This window comes from Orcinus orca, chromosome 16 (genome assembly GCF_937001465.1).
Source record: "Orcinus orca chromosome 16, mOrcOrc1.1, whole genome shotgun sequence".
NCBI lineage: Eukaryota > Metazoa > Chordata > Mammalia > Artiodactyla > Delphinidae > Orcinus > Orcinus orca.
This window is the reverse complement of record NC_064574.1, coordinates 65,285,767-65,305,163: the sequence shown is the minus strand read 5'-3', so window position 1 is coordinate 65,305,163 and position 19,397 is coordinate 65,285,767. Positions and strand designations below refer to the sequence as shown.

The 19,397-nt window shown below is 48.1% G+C and overlaps 1 protein-coding gene across 1 annotated transcript in view; it reads left to right on the top strand.

The window, feature by feature from the left end:
- Positions 1–1,341: 1,341 nt before the first annotated feature.
- GPR139 (G protein-coupled receptor 139) overlaps positions 1,342–19,397 on the top strand; it is a 40,409-nt gene continuing 22,353 nt past the window's right edge. The window contains exon 1 of the mRNA XM_004285713.2: positions 1,342–1,741. Coding sequence (XP_004285761.1) covers positions 1,618–1,741 — 124 coding nt within the window. The 5' untranslated portion in view covers positions 1,342–1,617. The remainder of the gene's footprint in view (positions 1,742–19,397) is intronic.

The window sequence follows — 19,397 nt, the reverse complement described above, 5'->3', positions numbered from 1 at the left end:
TGAGTGGCTGCAACATCCCATCCCTGGCAGGAGGGCTCCATGTGGAGGGCTTCTGCAACCCTGCCCATGTTCCATTCAAAGGCACTCAGCTCAGGGACAGTCCACCTCTGGCCTCCCCCAGAGCCAACACACACACTCAGATGAACGCACACTTCCTTTTTTTTTTTTTCTGTTTGTTTTCTTTTTTTTTCTTAACATCTTTATTGAGTATAATTGCTTTACAATGTTGTGTTTGTTTCTGCTGTATAACAAACTGAATCAGCTGTACATATACATATATCCCCATATCCCCTCCCTCTTGTATCTCCCTCCCACCCTCCCTACCCCACCTCTCTAGGTGGACACAAAGCACCACACTGATCTCCCTGTGCTATTCAGCTGCTTCCCACTAGCTATCTATTTTATATTTGGTAGTGTATATATGTCCATGCCACTCTCTCACTTCGTCCCAGCTTACCCCTCCCCCTCCCTGTGTCCTCAAGTCCATTCTCTACGTCTGCATCTTTATTCCTCCTGCCCCTAGGTTCATCAGAACCTTTTTTTTTTTTTTTTAGATTCCATATATGTGCGTTAGCATATGGTATTTGTTTTTCTCTTTCTGACCTACTTCACTCTGTATGACAGACTCTGGTCCGTCCACTTCACCACAAATAACTCAATTTCGTTTCTTTTTATGGCTGAGTAATACTCCATTGTATATATGTGCCACATCTTCTTTATCTATTTATCTGTGCGTGGACACTTAGGTTGCTTCCATGTCCTGGCTATTGTAAATAGTGCTGCAATGAACATTGGGGTACATGATTTTTTGAATTACAGCTTTCTCAGGGTATATGCCCAGTAGTGGGATTGCTGGGTCATATGGTAGTTCTAAGCTCAGCTCCTCTGGTCCAGGAGAACGGACAACCCTAGAGCATCTTCGCTCCTACAGCCTCCTCTTCCCACCTCCTGCCCTGGGTGGAGAATCCTCAATATGGAGATGGACTCGAAGCCCTGGCAGGGGGTGGCGCGCGGGCGCTTGGGGGGAAAAGAAGTGGCTGGGGGGAAGGTTGAGAAAGGCAAACTGAGGACACGCTGGAGGAGTACGGAGCCTTTGCGGGAGAAGCAGGTCCCACCCACACCACGCCCCTCCCATGCGGTGGGGAGATGAGGGTAGTCTGTTCCCACCCAGACTTCCTCTGGTGTTCCCAGGTCTAACTCCATCTCTAATCCAGAATCCGAAGCCGAGAGAGGCAGCTGGGACCCCCTCCTCCCGAGCATCTCCCCCCTCCACCTCCACCGCGTCCAGGCATTGCTGATTGGCTGCGGGGAGCGGCGTCCCAGCCCCCCGGCTCCGAGGCGGGAGCCTAGAGGGTCGGAGGTGGGAGGTGCACAACCGGGCTCCGGGAACCCCTCCCGAGTCCCTGCGCCCTGCGCCCTGCGGGAGGGCTGAGCCGGGACTCCAGGCGAGCAGGTGCGGAGGGAGCAGAGGGGACCACGGCCGAGGGTAGAAGCAAGTCCTGCAGGGAGAGGCGCTGCTGCTCCAGCTGCTGCCTCAGCGGCAGCCACCACCGAGCCGGCGCCCAGAGCAGGGCTGGCAGGCCGGGCGCAGAGCTGAGGCGAGCGAGGGGCGCGCTCATGGAGCACACGCACGCCCACCTCGTAGCCAACAGCTCGCTGTCCTGGTCCCCCGGCTGGGCCTGCGGCTTGGGCTTCGTGCCCGTGGTCTACTACAGCCTCTTGTTGTGCCTCGGTTTACCAGGTGAGGGGCGTGGGGGACAGGGAGGGAAGACGGGAGCCCCGAATGCGGGGTGACCCTGCCCGGGACCCCCAGGCCTAGCCACCTTCTCGGAGCGATCCCTGACGCCCCCTCTGAAAAAGTTTACGCCTTAAGGGCAACTGCGGACATTTCCAGGCTGGGGGAAAGGAAGTTGCGGTGGCCTGGCGGGGACCGTGCGTGTGTGCGTCTCACGAGTGTACGCGGCAGGCGATGGGCAGGGTGTGAGTGGGGTCGGTGTGAGTGCGCGGGATTCGAGCGTGTCTGTGTGTATTTGTGTGCGCGACTGAAGCGGTCGGCGCCCGTGAGGGGGTCCAGAGGGGGCTGTGCGTGTGACTCGACTGCAAGTCCGGACAGATGGTTTCTCGGGGGCCTCCCCTCTCCCGTCGCCCCCAGACTAGGGGCACCTCTGCCCCTCTGCCCCGCGGCGTGTCGCCGCCTGACCCGAGATGAAGCTGGAACCCCTGATCCTGGGCACTCTCTGGCCCCCGGGGGGCGCTGGGATGGAGCGAGGGATGAGCCCCCGCTGCCACCCTGAGGAACGCGTCTCCAGACCGGCTAGAAAGAGTCGGGGCGGCTCCGGAGCCATGCCCTGGACAGGGCAAGGGTGCAGAGGTACACGCGGGCTGCCGAGGCCGCCACCTCAGGGGGTCACAGTCTCCTTGAGGACATGCCTCACCCCTGGGCTTTGCCTCCTGGTCCACCCACCCTAGGCAGCTCAGAGCTGCTGCACATCTCTGGCGGGTCCCACATCCTAGCCTCCTGTCCAAAGTATAGCTGAGACTTGTCCTGAGTTCCTGAAGAGAGCTGAGCTGTTGGGAAGGGGCTTACTGAGGGGGGAGGGGGGAGTTGGTGCTTGCCATGGTCGCCTGAGGCGGGGGCGGGCTTCCTGAGGCTCCAGCTTGAGAGGGACCTTTCTTCCAGCTAGTCCCTGAGACAGTCTCTGTGGCAGAAAGATTCCTAAAGGTCACTTCCATGCAGATGGGAGAGAGCGACAGAAAGAAAGGAAAAAAAAAAAATCCAATCTATGTAAAGCCTAGAATCGTAGCTTCATCAACCCCACTGTCTTTAGCATCCTGGGATCCTGGGAACTTGGGAGCTGGATTTCTGAGAGCCTTGTGAGATTTCCTTTCCAAAACATTCATCTTGGTAGTCACGGACCCTGCTAAGGTTGTTTAAATAAATCCTCCCTCCCAAATTTGGCAGGTTCGAGAAACCATAAGTTTGCTAAGGCTGAGCCTCTCCCCCAGTGAGTGATGGGAATTTTATCACTAACATTGCTCTGGCTGCCCTTGCAGAGAGGCTAGCCTAGTTCGCCCTGCTGGGGTGGTGATGTGTCCTGTAATTACCTAGAGCTGGAATTGATTTCGGCCCAGTTCCCACCTCCCCATGTTGGCCCCCCTGAGCCTCTCCAGAGCTCTCCTTTGGGGAGTGTTTTTGAGAAGGTTGGTTATTTGCTGAACCAGAGAAGTGACAGGGCCCCTTTCTGACTCCTACCCTTCACCCCTCCATCTCCTCTTTGGACTCAAGAGTAACTACTCTCTCAGGCTTTTCTGAAAACCCCTTAAGGGACAGAACCGTAAAGACGAGGAGAGACTCTAAGGGTCCAGAGCAGGGAAATGAGGATGGGGAGAATGAAGGAAAGCTCAGACCTTCAAACACCTCAAGGTGGGAGTCAAGGTACCACACACCTTTACGGCTTAACTCCTATGCCAGCTAGGACCTTCCTGACCCATTGACATCGGCACCTATTATATACCAGGCACATGCTCTTCAAGGCTGAGCTCAGGACTTAGAGACTTAAAAGAGTGGGGGATTGTGATCAGAACTTGAAGGGCATTGATGTGTTCATACATTCAGAGTTATGACCACCTACTGTGTGCCAAGGGCTAAGGAGGTGTAAAAAAGGGACTCAGAGACCCCTGAGATGCAGCCTCTGAGGTCAAGGAGCTCATACATGGAGCTTGTGATGGATGCAGAAGGACGAAACATTCTGGAGAAAATCGATTGGAGAAGCCAGGCTTGCAGGAAGATCATGGGTTTTGTTAATGGCTTGCAAGGTGGTTCAAGAGTGAAATCCTTAAGTCATTCTCTCAAAACCGTAAGGGCAGACAAGTATGTCCTAGTGACTAAGAATGCAGACTGTAGAATGAAGCAGAGCTGGGTATTAATCTATGAACCTTTCATGTCTCTGTGCCTCGGTTTCCACATCTGTAAAATGGGCATTATGAGAGTACCTACCCCTGAAATTGTGGTGAGAAGTAAAGATGTGGATGGAGGCAAGGGTGCAAGTGAAGCGCACAGCTCAGTGCCTGACACACCACACATTGATTGCTGCTGTGCTGCTGTAGTTGTGGTTATCATAAAGCTGCCTTGGTTATAAGGAGGAGGGGAGTTGCTCAGCCCTGCCTGAGCCAGAGAAGGGACTGGGAAGCATGCTGAGAAGAGCACTCAGCTCAGTGCAGTGCTTCTCTGTCTGAGCTCACTACAGTATTCCCTGCCCTGCCCCTAGCCCCAGCAATTCGCAAACCCTTGCTACCTGGCCTCCGACTGGAAGGCTCAGCTATGCTGGGTGTGAAGTAACAGACCACAGGGCTTGGTAATATTGTTGAAAACTGAGATTTTAATTGAGTCACTTTTCCTGGCAGTGGACTCACCCCAATTCCAAATTCTCGCCATGGTGGTTGGAGAGTGAAAGAGCGATGGGGAATGGCTGTTTGGCAACAGGGGAACTAGTAACTAGGGGAAAGCTGGGCTGTTTCTTAGCACTTTCAGCCTCTAGATTGAAAGGAAGAGCTTGGGAAAGGCCATGTGGTCCAATCCCCTGCCTCTAGGAATTACCCCAGACAGTCCAACTTAACTGGTCTGGTGTGGGATCCAGAGGGTTCTAATGTGAAGTATAGGCAAAGTTCTGCCACTTAAGAATTCTTATTCTCTGTACCACAATCTTCCCTGCCTATAAAATGGTGGTAACGGTAGTGCACAGGCAGTGTATATTAAATAAGATAACCTATGTTAAAATGGCTTAGCACAGGGCCTGGACTGTGGACCACGCTGGATCTTTTCCTGTATTAAATGCTTATATTATTGCAGTGAATCCCCACCACATCCCTGTGACCTGTATGTGCCCTGAACGCATTTTACAGAAGAGCAAACTGAGATTCAGAGAAGTGGAGCGTCTCATCTACAGTCACACAGTCCAGCCAGCGTGCAAACACCTTTCCATTGCATCCAGTGCCTTCATTACTGCCTTCATTACTACTAGTTCTTTTAACTAACTTCAGTTCTCCGTGCTGTGGGCTCACTGGAGAAAATTGGTGTCCCAGCTGTTCCTAAAACTCCATCTCTTTCCTCCTCCATTTTAAATAAGCAAAATGTTTCCAACTTTTCAAAACACATACAATAAGCCAACAAAGCAGAGTTGGGGACATTGATTGGGCCACAGCTGGGACAAGACAGTGCAAAGCAAAAGGCAGTGCAAGAGGGAAAGATGAGCCTGAATGCCTGGGGGAAGAGAGTGGGAGGGAGGACGGCTGAGCCCCCCTGATAAGGAAGGAGTAGTGGAAAATCAAACTGAGATTTGAAAGACATTTTTAAAATTTTACCTTCTGAAAGGCACAGTGGATGTTAAGGGAGACAAAGTGAAGAAGATGAAGCCTGAAACTGCATGCCACCCAGCAGAAGGGAGCATTTCTACAACTGCCTGCCTGCCTCTGAGGGCTGGTGCAAGATGAAAGGAGATGATGAGTCTGTAGCCTGGCAGGTAGTAAGTGCTCTGACATGTGCTAGTTACTGTTGTTGTTAACCACAGGTGGAAGAATGGTGGCTGCTAAGCTGGGCTGAGCCCTCCAGATGTGTTCTCTTTCGCCTGTAAAATCTTTAGAGAAGATGTAGTAAACAGATTAAGAGTACAAAGTCTGGAGCTGGACTTCTGGAGTTTTGAGTCTTGGCTTTACTACTTATAAGCTGTGTGACTTTAGGCAAGTGGCTTTAACTCCTCTGTGCCTCAGTTTCCCCACCTATAAAGTGGGGATGATGATGATAATGGTACATACTTCATAGAGTTTCTGTAAGTATTAAATAAGTTAAGCACGTAACACAATGCCTGGCACACAGGAAGCACTCTATAAGTCATTTTTTCACCATTTAAAAATTAGGGAAATCAAGGGAAAATTCCCTACTTGCTTTATGACATCAGCTTTACCCTAATATCAAAACCAGACAAAGACATTACAAGAGGGCTTCCCTGGTGGCGCAGTGATTGAGAGTCCGCCTGCCGATGCAGGGGTTGTGGGTTCGTGCCCCGGTCTGGGAAGATCCCACATGACGCAGAGCGGCTGGGCCCGTGAGCCATGGCCACTAAACCTGCGCGTCCGGAGCCTGTGCTCCGCAACGGGAGAGGCCACAACAGTGAGAGGCCCGCGTACCGCAAAAAAAAAAAAAAAAAAAGACATTACAAGAAAACTACCAGCCAATAGTCCTCATGAACATAGTCATAAAAATCCTCAACAAAATCTTAGCAAATCTAATCCAGCAATATATAAAAAGGATAATATGTAAGACCAAATTGGGTTTATCCCAGGAATGCAAGGCTAGTTCAACATTTAAAAATCATTCACCATAGTAACAATGTGATTCACCATATTAACTAAAAAGGAAAATCCATATAATCATTTTAACAGATGCAGAAAAATATTTGACAGAATTCAACATCCATCCATTTGATGAAACCTTATCAAACTAGGAACAGGGAGAGAACTTCTTTAACCTGATAAAGGACATCTATAAATAATCTACAGCTAGCATCACATTTAATGATGAAAGTTGGAATGCTTTCCCCTCAAGATCTGAAACAAGGCAAGGATGTTCTCATCACTCCTATTCAGCATCATACTGGAAGTTTTAGCCAGTGCAATACGGCAAGAAAAAGGAAAAAAAACCCAGGTATACAGGAAGGAAGAAATTAAATTGTTTCTATTCACAGATGATATAATTACCTTCATAGAAAATCACAAAGACTCCACAATAAAAGTTCCTACAAACAAACTGAGTTCAGCATGTTTGCACACTGTTAATATGCAAAAATTCTATTGTATTTCTACATATTAACAATGAACAATTTGAAATTAAAAATTGGGATTTAAAAAAAAAATAGATTTCCAGGTTCCCTTAAAAAATCAGAACTGAAAACATTAAGCTCATGTTCCCAGAAAGTAGCAATTGACTAGAGCTGAGTAATAGGCTGCTTTTCCTATGCAGCTGTGTGTGTGTGTGTGTGTGTGTGTGTGTGTGTGTGTGTGGACATACACACACATTAAAAAGGTAATAACATTCATATTATTTGAAAACCTAAAAGTATAAAAAAGGCACACATTGCAAAGTCTCCCTCCCATTCCTTTCCCCTGCTCACCAGTTCCCAAATCCACCCCATCATCACCACCACCACACAAGTAACCACTGCATTAGTATCTTAGTTTCCTATTTATTCTTTCAGAGTTTTTAAGTATATATACAAGCAAATATGAATAGAGGATTTCAACTCTCCCTTTTTTTTACTCTCTCCAAAATGAGCACATTATTCACACCATCCTATATCTTGCTGTTTTTTTGCTTAATATATCACCAAGAACAGTATATATAATGCTTTTTTCATTCTTTAATGAAGCTGCATAGTATTCCATTGTATATTTGTACCATAATTTAGTGGTTGCCCCCTCAAAAGCACACATGTACCCCAGTTCGAAACATTCCCTACATGGTGCACCTAATTCTCCTCTGAAACCTGTCTGGCCCCTCTTAATGCTCATTTGGCCTTAGGATTCTTGTTATAACAGTGGGAGAAAGACTACTACATGAGGAATCCTGAATTCCAGGATTGGTTCTGGTAATAAGTCACTGTGAGACATTGGACAAGTCATTCTTGATGGGTCTGTCAATGGCCCAGGAAAGCTGGGCTCTGCTTGTGTTACTCAGTTGGAGACATGGCCCGTAGATGGGATATAAGTACAGACCAATGACGTATCTATGCCGGAGGCTGCCTGGGCTGGCCTTGGGTTGGGGTTCAGAACAGTAGCTTTGTAATCCTTGTCTCTGACTAAGAGTTCAATAAATGTTATTAAACTTCTGTGCCCTGCATTGTTTTGTGGCAATTTGAAATAAAACATGCAAAGGCTTCTTTTGTTTTTTTAATTTTTATTTATTTATTTATTTTTGGCTGCATTGGGTCTTTGTTGCCGTGTGTGGGCTTCTCACTGCAGTGGCTTCTTTTATTGAGGAGCACAGGGTCTAGGCGTGCGGGCTTCAGTAGCTGTGGCACGTGGACTCAGTAGTTGTGGCTCACAGGCTCTAGAGCACAGGCTCAGTAGTCGTGGCGCACGGGCTTAGTTGCTCCGCGGCATGTGGGATCTTCCTGGACCAGGGCTCAAACCCGTTTCTGCTGCATTCGCAGGCAGATTCTTAACCACTGCACCACCAGGGAAGTGCACAAAGGTTTCTCATAGTCCCTCGCACATTGTAGAAGCTCAACAAATAGTAGTTCACATTGTTTTTATTGCCTAACATGTCAATGTGTTCAAGCCCTGAAGCCACACACTGCTTTGTACATAGGTCTTTTCCATAAATGCACAATTCCACTCCAAGTGTACCCACCAGATATGAAGCTCCATGTCCTGGCAAACTAGGAGAGAATGATCCAGTGGATTAAGCAATCAATGCCATCATAAGCCTAGGGAATTTGTACCCCTAAGAGGGCTGCCTGTGGTTCAGTGAAACCTCCAGAAATAATATCAGTTCAGAACACGAAATGGTCTTCAGCTAAAGCTAGTGCAGGGAATGACAAGCACCACCAGCAAAATCACCCTGTATGCTGCAGCCGGGATTGCGAACAGAAGTGGAGCAGGGAGGGGAACACAGATCCCGCCACTGAACCTCCATGTAGATCTGAAATACGTGGACGATGTTTATAGGGGAAGCAGCCCTGCAATGCTAGGGGTTGGGGAGGGCAGGTGTCTTGAATTCAGATACCTGCATGGGGCAGAGAATATAAATGAACAAAATGGGCCAGTTTTAAGAACTGCTTCACTTATCCATAGAATTGTGCTTCCTTGCTGTTTTTCTGAAAATACGTGGCTCTCAATGATAGAGACATATGCCAAAAACACTGCCCTTTCCTCTTAATAATTGCTAGCACTTATGTAGCACTCATTATGTGCTAGAGATTCTTCAAAACACTTCACATACATTAGCTTATTTAATTCTCACGACAACCCTTTGAGGCATGGATAAATATTATGCCCATTTTCCAGATGAGAACATTGAGACACTTACCCAAGGTCACATAGCTAGAAAATGACAGAGCAATATTCAGTACTGCTGTCCAGCTTTATTATAAGAAAATGGCAGCACACGTGTAATGACAGCTGACAACTGACAGTCAGGCTGGGTTGAGGGGTGGGGGTGATAATAGGGAGGAGGGGGACCTGGGGGAGTTAGAAAGAGCTGCCACCACTCAGCTTTCCAGCCAATGGTCCAGTGTTGCCAAATTGTTCCCAAAACTCTAGAAATCCAGATTTTTATTTGAAATGTCCCAGTGTTTAAATGTTGGTAACTAACTCACAAATTTTAAAAACACTATGTGAGCCAGCATCACCTGAGCCAAATCAGACATGTCTGCAGGCTTGATACGGCCCACCAGGCTGCAGTTCACAAACTCCAGAGTGGGTACATCTTCCAGAAGCACCAAGAAACACCAAGGGGGTAACAGGGAGTGGAGAATAAAAGCAAGAAGCTAAAAGGAGGAGCAAGAAATAACAGAGATGGAGACCCAAAGAAAATGTGGGTAAATCAGAAAAGCATGCCAACTCAGGAAACCAGGGACGTGGCATAAGCTGGAAGGAAAAGCTCCAAGAAATACCGCACATTTCATGTTGATTATGTTTTGAAACACAAACCTACCATTTGGGGGGATGGGAGTTGCCCTGAGAACCTGACAGCGTGGGCTCAGTGGTCCTCACACCTGGATCCAAGTTCTAACTTTGTGGCTTCTATTGGTGGGGCTCTGGCAGGTTGCTCAAATCTGTCTGAGCCTCCACGTTTCCGCCTGCAGGAGTGGAACAGTGCCTTTCTCACAGGGCTTATGCTGTGGACAAAATGAGACAGTTCGCGGCTAGCCAGGGCCCAGAGCCCGCCACTCCATGGCTGCTGGTATTTGGTGAGTCCAAACACTTCCGTTTCACAAAATGAGGAAACTGAGACCTCACCCAGAGTCACAGAGCTGGCAATGACAGAGTCTGAACCAGAACTTAGTTTTTCCAAGTCTCGCTTAGTTCACTTTTTGCAAGATCACATGCTAGTGGTCTCTGAAGAGGAAGCAAAGTGATAAGAGTAAAGGAGCAAAAGGCTACAGAATTTCAGAGTGCAGAGTGATCATCTAGATTTGGGTGGTCCGTTGATGTTTTATGCAGGATTATTTTAGGTGGTACAAGGCTGCAGCATTCAATTCCTTTTCAGTTTTCTTAATCCTTTTGATTCCATCAAAAGGAGAGTCTCAGCTAGGTGCCAGTGTGTTTTTAACACCTTTACATATGTGCTAAATCTCCCTTTTTAACAGACACAGAGCAGACCTAGGGCTCGGCACCTCAGCAGGCAGCAGTATCTAGCTAGAATTTAATGTCACTCTTGTATTGTCATTGTATTTATTTTTAAGGCTACCTTCTGTTTACAACAGGGAGGCGGGTTTGTTATCCACGATTGTCATATGTCCATGCTGTCCACTGTAGTCACCACCAGCCACATGTGGCTGTTGAGCACGTGACATTTATTTATTTATTTAAAAAAAATTTTTTTATCTATTTATTTATTTTCGGCTGCATTGGTTCTTTGTTGCTGCACGTGGGCCTTCTCTAGTTGCGGCGAGTGGGGGCTACTCTTCGTTGCGGTGCGCGGGCTTCTCATTGCGGTGGCTTCTCTTGTTGCAGAGCACAGGCTCTAGGTGTGTGGCCTTCAGCAGTTGTGGCACGTGGGCTTCAGTAGTTGTGGCTCGTGGGCTCTAGAGCACAGGCTCAGTAGTTGTGGCGCACGGGCTTAGTTGCTCCGCGACATGTGGGATCTTCCCAGACCAGGGCTCAAACCTGTGTCCCCCGCATTGGCAGGCGGATTCTTAACCACTGCGCCACCAGGGAAGTCCTGCAGTACAACCTGCAGAACTCAGTTTTTTATTTCATTTCGTTTTAATTAATTTACAATTAAAATTGATACTTGACTCAATTATTAGAAAATAACTGTGTGCTTGGAACAACTTGAGTATGTGAGTCTACTCTTTCAACTGTACATTTTATGACATCTAAACAGAGATCAAGGATTTCCAGTGAAAATTAAGCATCCATAGAGAGATCTGCTGGAAGTGTAAAATACACAGCAGACTTTGGACATTTAGTATGAGAAAAAGTTAAATATCTGGGTAATTTATAGTGTTACATTTTTGGATGAACATGGTTAAATAAAATATATTGTTAAAATTAATGTCGGAACTTCCCTGGTGGTCCAGCGGTAAAGAATCTGCCTTCCAATGCAGGGGACGTGGGTTCAATCCCTGGTTGGGGAACTAAGATCCCACGTGCCACGGGGCAACCACAACTACTGAGCCCGTGCACCACAACTACTGAGCCCTTGCACCTCAACTAGAGAGCCTGCGTGCTGCAAATTACACAGCCCACACACTCTGGAGCCTGCATGCCACAACTAGAGAGAGAAAAACCCACATGACACAACTAGAGAGATGCCCACACACCACAACAAAAAATAAATAAATAAAAATAAAATTAATGTCACCTGGGGCTTCCCTGGTGGCGCAGTGGTTAAGAATCTGCCTGCCGATACAGGGGACACGGGTTCGTGCCCCAGTCTGGGAAGATCCTACATGCCGCGGAGCGGCTGGGCAACGGGAGAGGCCACAACAGTGAGAGGCCCGCGTACCGCAAAAAAAAAAAAAAAAAAAAAAATTATGTCACCTGTTTCTTATTGTTTTAAATGAGGCTGCTAGAAAATTGAAAGTGCATATGTAGTTCATATTACATTTATATTGGAGAGTAGTATTATATAAAATATAAATTCAAGAAAAAAATGGCAAACCACTTTAAAACAAGATGTTAAGTAAGTAACAGTACAGGGGACATAAGAACATGGCAAAAGTCACAACACTGGTGGGCCAGTTACTAAAATCTGGGGAACACTGATCTAGTACAATGCTCTTGATGAAAAAACTGAGGCCCAGAGAGGGCAAGGAAGTTCCCCCAAGGTTTCAGAGCTAATTAGGGGTGACCTTGACCCCAAACCTTCCAGATTCCAAATCAAGTGAGCTTTGGCCATTGCAGGGGGGATAATCCTGCCATTTCTACCCCCACCAAGGGAAACGTAAGGAAGGTAGGGTCAGGGTGTGGGGAGGAAGTGGCTACCCTGGGCCCCGGTGGGCTTCAAAGGGAGGGAACTTCTCTGTACGGACGACCCAGGAGCTTGGTCTTCCTATCAAGTGGAAGCAGAATGACTGGGGCTTCTCTTGAGGAAAGGCATGACCAGCTGAAGTACACTGAGGGGAAGCTAGGGCTTTTAACCCAAAGGTATGTTTTCATTTTGCCCCATGATGAAGAAGGATGAGATGAGAGACCAGAGAGCACAAAATTCAATCCAGAGAGCATCTGAATTCATTGATTCACTTATCCACCCATCCGTCCATCCATCCATCTGACCATGTGCCCGGCAGTGCCAAGTACCAGGCACTGTACTAGGCATATGGCAAACCAAAGAAGACCCCTGCCTTGCCTTTGTGCGCATGTGCACACAACTACACACACACACACACACACACACACACACACACACACAGATGGGGAAGACCAGCATGATCAGAAACCCGAATAAATGTAAACAGTCACCTGTGAAAAGATCATGAAGGAGAGAGAGGCACATGGAGAGCTCTTTATGGGGTCCTGCCCAAATGGGGAGCCCAAGGATGGGGACCCTCGAGGGGAACAGCTGAAAACTGAGGCGGAGGAAGGGAAGGAAGGAAGGATGAGGGCGACGGGAGCGGGCTGTGCAGCCACCTGTGGCAGGAGGGGAGCTGGTGCCCGCACAGCGGGACAGAAGGGTCACCCAAGTCTGGGGGCCAAAAGGTGGCTGAGGTGGGGGCAGAACGTGGTGTGAGATGAGAGCCAAGGGGAACAGGAAGCCAGAGCTTCATAAAAACCACGCACGTTGACCCTGAGTTGGGACCACACGCTCTGCAGTGTGAGGACTGACGGGTCCACCAGCGACTTCTTTCCTTGCCCATTGTTTGCCATCGATAGAGCTCAGGGAATTGCTTTTCTGCCACAGACATTTCTTACCATTTTCAGCTAAGTGCAGAGCAAACTATCAGCCACATCCCTTCAACTGAGGGCCTCTACACACACACAGATACACAGAGATGCGCAGACACGCACACGCAAACACACAGACATATAGACAGACACACACACACAGACACGCACACAGATACCACACTCCACAAAGTCATAGAATGGCCAGCGATTCCGTCCTGGCTGCAGCCCTTGCTTTTAGCATTCCTCGCCTCACCCCACGGTTCAGCTCCACAGAACCGCTGACAAGAACCACCATCTGCCTCTTGAAAGAAAAGCACCAGCTTCCCTGGAAGGTGGTAGAACAGAGCAGTGACCGCAGAGGGAACTCGAGCCAGTGGGGCCAGTTTTTGAGGAGGGTGGGGATGGATGTTCCTTAAAGGAATCACACGACCCATGCTCTTGACCTTCACAGAACGCGGTTCCTACACATGTCCGCCCTCCACACGCAGGACCCTTCCAGAACTCCACTGCTCCTGGCCAGAGGGATCAGGGAAGTAACATTGGTTTAGGAATTGAGTTCCACTTTGCTAGCTGTAAGGTCTGGAGCAGGTAGTTTGCCCTCCTTCGAGCCTCCACTGAGCGTATGCATGTGGAGGCCCTTTCACGCGCCAGGAACCCTTGTTGTCACTGGAGGAAAAGCAGAGGGACGAGCAGTCAGCAAGTAAACCACGCGTCCACAGAGTCATGTTAGCTAGTGATGCGCGCTACGGGGATAAGAAGACGTGGTAGAGTGATAGGGGGCAGGCAAGGGCTCTCCAGAGAGCTGATGTCTGAGTGGAGATTGGAATGACGAGAAGGCGGGAGTGGCAGCGGGGAAGGAAGGGCGTGCGGGCAGAGGGACCAGGAGGGTGAAAGCCAGGAGTGGGGACTGCACGCTGCCTCGGGGCTGCGATGTGACGAGCGAGAGGTGGGGACGAGGGAGTCACCGGCTGGATGCTGCGGGCCCTTCGGTCCGGTGAGGAGCTTGGATTTTACTCTAAGTGTTGCAAGACACACTAAGCAGGTGACATGACCTAATGTGAGGTTTTCAAAGGCCTGTCTAGCTGCTGTGAGAAGAATCGACGGAAGGTGGTACGAGGGGAACAGCAAGCAGCTGAGGAGGTGGCTGCCGTGGGAAGGGATGTGAAGGGTTTGGGCGCCGGCACAGGGCACACGGTGGGAGTGCAGGTCAAGGGTCACGTTCACAGCCCTCACATCCCACTCCTGCCCTTTCCACCATCTCCTCCGTCTCCAAGTAAAACAGAAGTAGCCAAAAGAAGTGAGCCAACTAACGATGTTCTGGGACGTGTGCCCGCCCCGGGGCCATGGGGGGTACCCGCGTTGGGAGGGCCATGGTCTCGGTCATGGCCATGGGCAAGTCCCGCTGATGACCCAGCTGTCAGCTGCAAGAGTCCTGATCAGAAAGGAAGCTAGTGCCTGGGTGAGAAGAATGGGGTCACCTTCAGCTCTGTCACTTGCAAATGAACGGGAGCGAGCTGTGGCCAGTTGTGGCAGAGGGACATTGTCACTGTGACTGCATTCAGTTCTGAGGACCAGGGTCCAGCAAGAGGAAGGGAGTAATGTCCCCAAGACTGAGGTGGAGACACTGAGGACGTCTTGACAATGAGCAGAGGGAGCTCGTGGAAGAGGGAAGAAAAGGCTGGTCGCCTCTTGGATTTTCTCGGAATAGACCTTCTGGCCAGAAGAGGTGGGCTCTGAGAAAAGAGAGGGCTTTCTTTTCTTAATCACTGTCAGCACTAAATGCTGGTCAGATGCTTGCTGGTGAACACCCTTCTCAAGCCCCTCATTCACTTTCCAAAGAGGCCTGGACTGGGGGTCACAGTCTCAGAACTTTCAGAATGTGAGAGAAGCCTGTTCAAGGTTTTCTTAAAATGCAGCACCTTCCCTATTAACATTCAGAGACAAGCTCATAACAATTCCGATTTCTCATGACTCTTGAGAAATTTTAAAGTCTGGCAAAACTGAGCTCTCCCCGACTGTCATCAAGTGCCCAGAACAAGGCAGCTCTGGTCCCTTTGCATGGAGCTGGTGCCGTCCAGTTCGCCTCAGCCCCTCCTCTCCCTACTCATACCCAGCACAAAGATTATTTTCTTCTATCTGGCCTGCTTCTTTCACTTACGTCTCCTGCCTTGCCCTCTGGGATTTGGAATTTTCTGTGTTAATGCCTTTCCTCAAACTTAACTATGTGTACAATACACACACACATGCCATATCCGTTTACACCATCACACGTTTGGCCTCACAGCCACTTTCCTACCACTCTAAATGCTTTACTGCAAGAAAGGAAGCTGGTAAGACCTGGATTTGAGATCCACTGGACTTTCTAGGTGTGTGTAGTTAATTTCTCTGAGCCTCTATTTCCGTATCTATAACATAAGGCTACCCACCTTGCTGAGAATACATGAGACGATATACATCATGGGCCTGGCATATAGCAGGTGCTTGGGGCCAAAAAACCAAAACATAAACCAAAAGCAATGCAATATTGTAACAAATACAGACTTTTAAAAAGTGGTCCACGTCAAAAAAAAAAAAAGGAGAGACTGACAAGGATTTCTCATCTGATCCCCACTGGTACTCTTACGCTGCATAAAGGATCAGGCTCCATTTCATGAGGCCCTGCTTTGTGCCGAAGGTTATAGGGGATAACGATGTGGGAAAAGACAAAGATGATGGTGAAATGGTCCCTTAAAGCACTCACACTCTAGTTAGGTAGGAAGGCAAATCAATAATCATGATACAATGTGACACATTCTATAACAGAAGTGAGGGTGAGGCATTTAAATTCCTGTAGGGACTCAAACTTATCTCTGCCTGGGAGCATCAAAAAGATATTGAGGGCTTCCCTGGTGGTGCAGTGGTTGAGAGTCCGCCTGCCGATGCAGGGGACGCGGGTTCGTGCCCCGGTCTGGGAAGATCCCACATGCCGCGGAGCGGCTGGGCCCGTGGGCCATGGCCGCTGAGCCTGCGCGTCCGGAGCCTGTGCTCCGCAGCGGGAGAGGCCACAATAGTGAGAGGCCCGCATACTGGGGAAAAAAAAAAAAAAAAGATATTGAGTCAAGCGATGTGCCCTTAACAGTAGGCATAGAGTCTAAGTCATCTCTTTGACTCCAATGCCCTCTGGCATTGGCGCATGGCACGTGGTAAGAGGCTTGTTAAGTAGTGGATGGGTGGATGGATGGGTGGATGGATGGATGGATGGATGGATGAATAAGCAGATGACTGCCTTCTTAATTCCTTAAGTGTAATTTCCTTACTAATCTTGACGAGACTGAAGAAAACATCTTGACTATAACCATCATCATCACCATCATCATCATCATCATCGTCATCACCACCACTACCATTTATTGAGCACTTACTCTGAGACAAACACTAGATCAAACATTTTCTCCACGATGCCTCATTTAATCCTCACGGCAGTGGCTGTGAGCCTGGAAATTCTAAGCTCACTTGGCAGATGGGGAAAGCGAGGCTCTGAGAAGTAAAGTGAGCTGCCCAAGAGAATTCAGCCACTGAGCGGCAGAGCGGAGCTGTGACAAGCCTGTGCACCCCTGCTGGTACCTGTGCTGCCGCTGGGCCTGCAGCGGACATTGGTATTCAGAGCACTGGAGAAGACAAATGCTGTGTCTACAGACCTCTGCCTCGGTTCACCCTTCCAGCCTGGTCTTTGCAGGCATCTTGAGGGACTATGTCTTCCTTCGTGATCGAGGACTCTCCCGGCGTCCGCATTGCCCTTTCCCCAAGCAGAGAGTTTAATTACTTGAAATTATTTTTAAGCAAGGACAGGAAGGTGAATTCCCTCTCCACTCCACACCTAATCTACAAAAAGGAAATTGAGTTGCTTCTTTTCTTTTCAAGTGGCACATTTTGATGAAACAACTCCCTGGAAAACTCTGCCGTCTTCCAGAGCCTTCCAAGGTCTCCTTTATCAGCCAGAAGTGGACTCAATTCAATCAAGTGCTCAGAATTCCAAATCTAGTCCATGGGGTAAATGTTTATTGACCACCTATTATGTGCCAGGCTCTGATTCTAATGCTTAAAAAGAGTCATCAGTAATAGCTATTAATGTCAATATAGTGTTGGCCAATATGCAAAGTGAATTAAAATTTACAAAGGGCTTTCTCATCCATTATGAAACTGAAGTTAGGAGGAGTCAAATAGCTTTCCCAAGTTACTCCTAGTAAGCGGGCCTGAAAAACCAAAGCTACATCCTTGGACCTCAAACCAAGGGTTCCTTGTTTCACTAAATATACAAAGCTGTTGAAGATAGGAATGAGTCCCCACAAAGGGAGCCACCCCACTGAACCCTGCTAGGACTTTCCAGTATTCATTCATTTGAGAACTGAGCACTTCCTACAGGTGCCACAAATAGATCTGGGACCCTGCTCTCAGGGAGAGCACAGTCTAGTTGGAGAGATGAAAAAGCAGATACCTCAATGTGAAGCTTGAAGTGTGATATACTAGAAGGGAGCCTGTGTACCATGGGACAGAGAGGAAAGCATCAACTCCCATCCTGGGGTAGGGGCAGTGCTGGGGATGGGGTGTGGCTATCGGGGCAGATATTTGCCCCTGCTCTCTGGAACTCCCCTTCCTCCCTTCTGGGATGGACATGCTGTGTGTGTTCTGACCACAAGTCTTTTCTTCATCACACACACGCGCTGAGCACCTCCTTCAGCATCAGAACCATTGCCAAGGACTGGGGACCAGAAAGAGGAATGAACTTTTGCCCAGGCTTTCAAGACATACACAGTCCAGTAGGCAAAACAAGTAAATTGAAATGATTAGGCCACTTTTGGGCCACTTTTTGCCTTTTAAAATGTCCATTTTGTATGGTTCAACCTATTACCCTATAAATGTAATAACTTGCTGTTCTGAAGAAAAACTCAGGATGATGTGAAAGCCCCACACCCTCAGCCGAATAAGGCACACGTCCTCCTCCACCGCCCCCTGCGGCAGTATCCATGGCTGAAGCTTGGAGAGCACGGCTGCTGAAGCCTTGATGGTAGAATCATAATGGACACTAATCGAGTGCCTGCTACCTACTGGGCACTGTTTCAAGCACTTTCCATGAATTAACTAATTGAATCCTGATAAGCCCACAAAGTAAATTCTATTATTACCCCCATTTTACAGGTAAGGAAACTGAGGCACATGGTAAGTTGTTAAGTGGCTCGAGGTCACGCAGTTAATGCCGTGGCAAAGACAGGTTTCTGACCCAGACACTGGGAGCCAGAGCCTGTGCGCTCCTTGTTAGCTGCAGCAAGGGATGGAGATTTCCATAGCGCTTTCCATCAGTTCTGTGAGAGACTTAGGGAGATTTCAGGCACAAGCAGGGCTGCTTCGGGACCCAGGAGACAAAGTACCACCCAGAGTCATCGCAAAGGAGGCCATCCTCCCCACCTGTGGGCGCTTAGAACGCTGTGAATGGAATCTGCTTCCCATTCCATCTTCTGATCAGCCATTGCTGTTATGTTTGGGCTTTGATACTCTTGAGGTCTCACTTACTGGTTCCAATAAAGTTTTGACTACTTGTCTTGAGTTCTCTAAGCATACTATTATATAATCAGCAAATAAGAATAATTATGCTTTCTTGAATAGTTTCACCTCTTTGTTTAGTTTCCTACCTTACTGTTTTGGTTAAACTGTAGATTTGGACTCTTCATTAGTAGCATTAGTATGTAACATTAGTTAAGTTAGTTTTACGAATAGTATTTTATTAGACTGAGGAAAATGTATGAGGTTTTGAGCACATGTAGACAAATGGCTTCGGGAACAGAGGGGCAGGGGCCAGGGTGGAGCTAAGAAGTCCCTGCAGTAACTCACGTATAATATGATGCCATTCAGACTTGGACGCTGCACTAAACAAATATTTATCAAGTGCCTACTGTCTGTCAGACACTGTGCTAGTGACTAAGAATATGTCCCAAAATGAAGGAGACATAGACCTGTCCCCCACCCCAGTGTCAGAGGAAAGAGAAGAGACAGGGTGCATCTAAGAAGTATTTGGATAAAGAATTAGCTGGATGTGGCCTTATGGGTGGGGAACAAAAATTCCTACAAGTCTCAAAACCTGCTAGTGTAATTGATAATGACCAGGAAATTGACTGAATTTTTATTAGAGTCCAAAATCTATTACAATTTACTAACCTGAAAAACAGATGAGAGCAATGAAATGAGAATTTTTCATTTATGAATTCTTTTGAGAATGTGGATTCAAGAGAAGTTAGCAGGTATTTTAATTTTCT